Source organism: Acipenser ruthenus, chromosome 47 (assembly GCF_902713425.1).
Source record: "Acipenser ruthenus chromosome 47, fAciRut3.2 maternal haplotype, whole genome shotgun sequence".
Lineage (NCBI taxonomy): Eukaryota > Metazoa > Chordata > Actinopteri > Acipenseriformes > Acipenseridae > Acipenser > Acipenser ruthenus.
This window is the reverse complement of record NC_081235.1, coordinates 9,367,781-9,373,966: the sequence shown is the minus strand read 5'-3', so window position 1 is coordinate 9,373,966 and position 6,186 is coordinate 9,367,781. Positions and strand designations below refer to the sequence as shown.

Below are 6,186 nucleotides of genomic sequence, written 5' to 3'. Positions count from 1 at the left end.
CGTGAGTGTGATAATAATGAAATAAATCTTGCTTTGCATTCCTTAAAGGGAGCCGGCTGCTGCTCCAGTCCTGCCTCAGCAAACATCAACCCTTTTAGTGTTACTGAAAGAAGCCAACAAACAAACAAGCAGCCTTGCTGATCTCGTTGCAGCTGCCCTGGCACGCACGGTTTGAAGCATCAAGTCTTTCATATGAGATTTTCATTTTCTCTTTTGCTAGGCCCTAAGAAAAGAGGAGACATCTTGGAGGAGTTTTACTTTTTTCTTTTAAAAAACAAAAACAGCTTCTTGGAGACATATCAGCGTTAATTTAAGAAGGCGTTCTGGAGCAAAGCGAGAAGATGAGTCGATACGCGACGGCGGAGAATAAATACAAACACAGGAACGAACGAACGAACGAACAAAACTCCGACCTGAAACTTTACTGCAGCTCTGTCTGCTGTCAAGACTGGAATTTTTAAATTAAGCAAAAAAAAAAAAGAAAATAGTCTATATATATGTAAAAAACAGCAGAGAGCTTGAGATTTTTTGGTTTTACTTTACTGGACAAATGAGGGTTAAAACTTGAAGAGTGCAGGAAAACAAGAGAGCGCCGTGGGATAGAACGAAAGGAATTGCTACTCCTGCAGAAGGACTGTCTGCCTGTCCCTCTGTCTGTGTCTCTCTCTCTCCTTGACAAGCTGAGGGGTCACTGAGGTTCACAAACAAGTGTACAATCCACAAGCTCTCCTTCTTTAGGGACCAAAGGACCAAACATTTGTATTGTTCTGAACTGTAATGTATAATAATAATAATATTGATGATGATTATAATAATAACACTGATGATTATAATAATGGTTCAGGGTTTGGGGTGGAAGGAGGTGGGGTATCTTTCCTTTATCTTTAAATGTTATTGAGTTTCAGAATGAAACGAATTGCTAATGCTATAATAGAAGAGTGTTTTAAAGCAGTGTAGTGGCGTAGAATACTTTGATTGAGATTGATCAGGGCATGCTCAGAACTGCAGTAACAGTGACTCTTCAGTCATGGGAAATTTGTCTGTATGAAAGTCTGAAGAGGTCGCTTCATCTGGGACACGTCTTTTAGTTTTTAAAAGCACAGGATGAAACCCTGCCGTCCAGCAATCCTACACAAACACAGACAAGGAGCAAGACGTGTGAACGCACGCACGCACGCACACACGCACACTCTCGCTCTCGCACACACAGAGACACAGACACAGACGCACGCACACGCACACGCACACGCACACTCTCGCTCTCGCACACACAGAGACACAGACACAGACACGCACACGCACACGCACACGCACACTCTCGCTCTCGCACACACAGAGACACAGACACGCACACACGCACTCTCTGTGTGTCCTCGTAAACCCAGTAGATCACAAGCTAATTTGTGGAATTGATGATTAGAAAATGGCCAGCTTTCACCAAGGTTCTAGCACCTATTAACATTGCTTCAGCAAGCTCTTCAGTGCCCACATCCGTTTAACCCTGCGCTGGGATGTTAATTCTAATACACACCCTCCCTTTATGCATTCCAGGTCCTGATAAGGAAAACCAGCCAAGTGCGATTTATTTAACCCCACCCATTTAAACAGATGCAGAGACCGAGGTCAAATGGGATTTTACATAGCACACAGCGCCACCACGTGGACAAACGAGGGTTAGGACAGACGTTCAACTGAAATCCCAGACGCTGAAAACAGGAAACAAAGTAAATAGGTGTTTCATTCCTGCGAATGTACCGCAGCGCTGCGGTGTGCAGTTTCTATACAGCGTGTGTTAGGAATATAAACGCAACGTCGTTAACCAAGACACAACACTGCTAGAAAAGTGCCTCCCGGGTCCTCGGACTCACAGCAATAAAAAGAGTCAAGGTCTGAGACTGGTGAAGAAGGAATACAAATTACACGCACACAGCTCTGGTTCCAGAAGTGCCACCCGATTCTTAGCATGCCATTGCACAGCAGCTTAGTGCTGACCCAGCTGCTGCAGGGCCTGCTGCAGCCTTGCTCTTAAGGGACAGGATTACACAGCTTGGACTGGGAAAGCGCACACAGCTGTAGGTCACAGGTTTCTTTTATTTAGAATCTTTGCACGCATCCTGCTTCGCGGAGGCAGATCTGCCCCTGTCAAAACAAACGAGTCTCACAAACCAGCCCACACGAGAGTCCACACACTACTGCTACACTGTTCCACCGCACGCCTCTCTCCTGTACTGTGAATCGTGACCCTGGAAGAAGACGTGTTTCTGATGAAGACTGACGCCTCAGATTAGTGCCGTATCACGACCAAATCCATCCGCATTTATTTGAATTATTTTTAACTGAGCCAGGAATGAGAGGCCTCCAAGATTCTCCCTTATAAAAGTTTCCCAGAGTAAGAGCATAGCAAAATGTAATAAAGCACAGCGAAAGCATGGTAAAGCATAGGAAAGCATTGTAAAGCACAGAGAGGTCTGGTAAAGCATAGGGAAGCATTGTAAAGCACAGAGAGGTCTGGTAAAGCATAGGGAAGCATTGTAAAGCACAGAGAGGTCTGGTAACGCATAGGGAAGCATTGTAAAGCACAGAGAGGTCTGGTAAAGCATAGGGAAGCATTGTAAAGCACAGAGAGGTCTGGTAAAGCATAGGAAAGCATTGCAAATCACCAGAGAGGGATGGTAAAGCATAGGGAAGCATTGTAAAGCACAGAGAGGTCTGGTAAAGCATAGGGAAGCATTGTAAAGCACAGAGAGGTCTGGTAACGCATAGGGAAGCATTGTAAAACACAGAGAGGTCTGGTAAAGCATAGGAAAGCATTGTAAAACACAGAGAGGTCTGGTAAAGCATAGGGAAGCATTGTAAAGCACAGAGAGGTCTGGTAAAGCATAGGGAAGCATTGTAAAGCACTGAGAGGTCTGGTAATGCATAGGGAAGCATTGTAAAGCACAGAGAGGTCTGATAAAGCATATTAAAAAACACGACAAACCAGGGTAAACTTTGGTGAATGCACAGCATAAGCATGGGAAAAGCGTGGGAAGGACTGCCGAATGACCAGGGAAACTTTCACAAGCGCTAGCACAGGGTGTTGGGGGCTGTAGTGGGGTGAATGATCACAAGCCTGTCGATACTATTGATACTGCCGACACAAACACAGGTTTGACACGTAACCATGTGCCCGTGTGTGGCGGGAGCCGCAGAACAGCCCCCCACGCTGGTCCCAGCACAGCCCTCACTCAGACAGCACTGTCAGTATTATGCTGTGGTCCGTGACTGTCTTTACATTACAGCCACAGTTCTGGTTTGATTAATGCTAAGAGAGCCGTGTGAAATTCACACACAGTCATGAACCAGATACATATTCTGCTGTTATTATACTCCAGGCTACCAAGACCAGTTCAAGATACTTTAGTTTTTTGGTTGCTATGGCTACGCTACCTCCATCCATGATCATTCATTTTCTGAGCATGCTCAGTAGAGGGGGGGTGGTAAAGATTGTTATTATACTATGAAGAAGAGGATTCCTAACTATGGTTTGAACGCTAAGAAAAAAAAAAATAAAGCTTACTATAGATCTCAAATCTGTATATTCCGGGAAAATGATCAGCACAGAATTTTTTTGGGGAACTTATTAATCGTGTTAAATTTTTGGTTTCTCAGCACAAAAAGAGGCATTATTATTATTATTATTATTAAATATATATATGTTTAATATATTTGCTTGTTGCACCTGAAATGTGACCCGGTTTCAGTGTTACTACAGATGCTGCAACACAGGAGGCTACAGTATAAGGTTTTAAAAAAAAGCAGCGCCACCTACCTGCTGGGTGACCACATTGCAGCAATCAAAGAAGTAATGGTATTATGTTTTTAGGAATAAAAAAAAAAAAAATTATTATTATTATAGATTGAGAAACCAAACATGTTTTTATTTTAGGTTTAATTTAAACGTGCTGCTTTAACTTATTAATTTATGTATTTATTTATTTATCATTTATTTTTATTTAATTTGTCATGAAGAGTATGTATTTAAAAAAAAAAAAAACAATGTTCATTTTTTTCCTGTTTTCATTTATTTATTTGTTTATTTTTTAAAATTTTACAATAAAAATTCAAACCGGATGTTTAGTTCTTTCCAAGTACATACATCCACATCTAAAAAGTATCCTCAGCAGCACGGAGGCAGTGCACGGGCTGCAGCTGCAGAAATGAGGCGTGTGATTGGAGTATTGTTACAGCGTGAGTGCCGCTCCTGAAGTACTGCTCTGTGTTCTACACGCTGGACTTGGACAGACCGCATTACAATTCGAACAGATTCATGCCTGCACACTTAATTTCATTATCTGGTGTCTTTTGTAACAAGAAAACATTCGGACATTGCGATTGTGGGCTGGCTTGCGCATTAAAAAATACTGTGCCTCTTTTTGAAGATTGTGGGCGGATGATCTGCTCTCGAGATATTTAGTAAGTGTTGGTTAAAGGTCAATACATTTCCCAGCCGCGATCCTCACACACCAGGAAGGGAAGCGCAATACTTCCTGGAGCCGGTGCAGATTCTGACCCCCTCGAGATCTGGTGCTAGGAATGCCCACGCCAGCGTTCAGCACCGCTGGATGAGCTGTTCTCGAGATAGAGCAGAAATGAAGCGCTTGCTATTGCTCTTAAAGATGGTCCCATTGGTATCTCCACAGATAGGTGTTTTGAGAGGCATTGTGTTGCACTGCGCGTCTTCTCGAATTTCTGAACTCATCATTAACAACCATTTAGTTACAGGCTATGAAGGGAAGCATACGGAGACTGAAATCAGAGGGAGGGGGGAGTGAGAATGCGCGGGCCTGTGTTGTAGTTGCAGTTATTTATTCCAGTGTGGCTGCTGGTCACCGCGTGAGCAGGGCTCTTCATCTTTATTACAATCACTTCATGAAAATCAGTCCCTCTCCTGATAAACTCTTATCTGCGCGCTGCAAAGGGGAAGAGAACACATTACTGTAATATCTCCTTTGATGAGGGAGTGAATGAAAGATTAGTGTAACTTAGTGATGTATGATGCTGAATAAACTGAATTTGCTTTTCCTAGTTTCCAGAGGGGGGGGCGGGGGGGGGGGGGACTCTGGTAATTAGCTGAAAGTTTCGTGACCCTCGCTCGTTAGACTCAGTGTGGGCTGCAGTCACATTACCAGAAGGCTCAGAGGCACCGGCTGACTGAACCCATCCTGCTTCTAAACCATGAGTAGGAACACGATTACAACGTCCTACTGCTCCTAGCAGAAGGGACAGCGTTCCTGTTTGAAAGGGGGGTATGAGGGAAACTACAGCTAAATCTACCATTGAGGAATACATACCAACTGGACTGTCAACAAGGTTTTACACTGAGCAGGAGTGCGAGACACTGCAGCTTTGAGCTGCCTGCCGCTCCTGGCCCTGACTGTGTAAAATCCTTCCTGTCTATCTGCTTTCAATCTGGGACTTACTTAATAAATAAATAAATAGAGAACAATCTATTCATCTTGCGAAGCACTCTATTAACTTTAAATTAACCCTCCTCTTGGAAAATCAATCAGTCAGTCTTTTACAGTTTTTATTCATTAGCAGATGAATAGTCCTTGTTTAGCAGAGGAAGTGAAGAGCCCCCCCCATCATGGAAGACCTTGAGAAACACTCAAGACTTTGCGCTGTGTTTGACAATAGGGCTCAACAAAGTGTCCTCTAGTTGAAAAAAACAAAAAAAACGCTTACTTTACCAAATAGAACTTCAAAAAACCTTGCCGCCTTACTGACACATGCGACGTCTCTGTTTTATTTATTGTTATTTTAACAATGCATTTCACCCCTCTGGACTGCTTCACGAATCACAAAGTTTAAAGCTGAAGCTGTTTTCAGAATGAAATTAAGATGAGTGAGTGAACAGCGACTGGAACACGTGGGAAACTGCGCGGGGCGGGAGGCTACTGCCCTGGAATCCCACGCACACGGAGCGCCTCAGAAAAACAAACAAAAAACACACATTCTTTACTCTCAAACACCTCTGAACGAACAAACCTAATGATGCAGCGAAATTTCACATCACTGTCAGGGTCTATATGTATTATAAAGTATTATTATTATTATTTGGTATTAATACTGAAGCTCTCATGCACTGGTATAATACATATATCTATATATTTATTTATATTATACATATATATTATTCATCTA

General features: G+C 42.9%; 1 protein-coding gene across 11 annotated transcripts in view; it reads left to right on the top strand.

Moving 5' to 3' along the window:
- LOC117415243 (CUGBP Elav-like family member 5) overlaps positions 1 to 3,522 on the top strand; it is a 22,077-nt gene extending 18,555 nt beyond the window's left edge. For all 11 annotated transcript variants that reach the window (XM_059013905.1, XM_059013902.1, XM_059013901.1 and 8 more), the window contains one exon: positions 221 to 3,522. In XM_059013905.1, coding sequence (XP_058869888.1) covers positions 221 to 309 — 89 coding nt within the window. In that variant the 3' untranslated portion in view covers positions 310 to 3,522. The remainder of the gene's footprint in view (positions 1 to 220) is intronic.
- Positions 3,523 to 6,186: the final 2,664 nt, after the last annotated feature.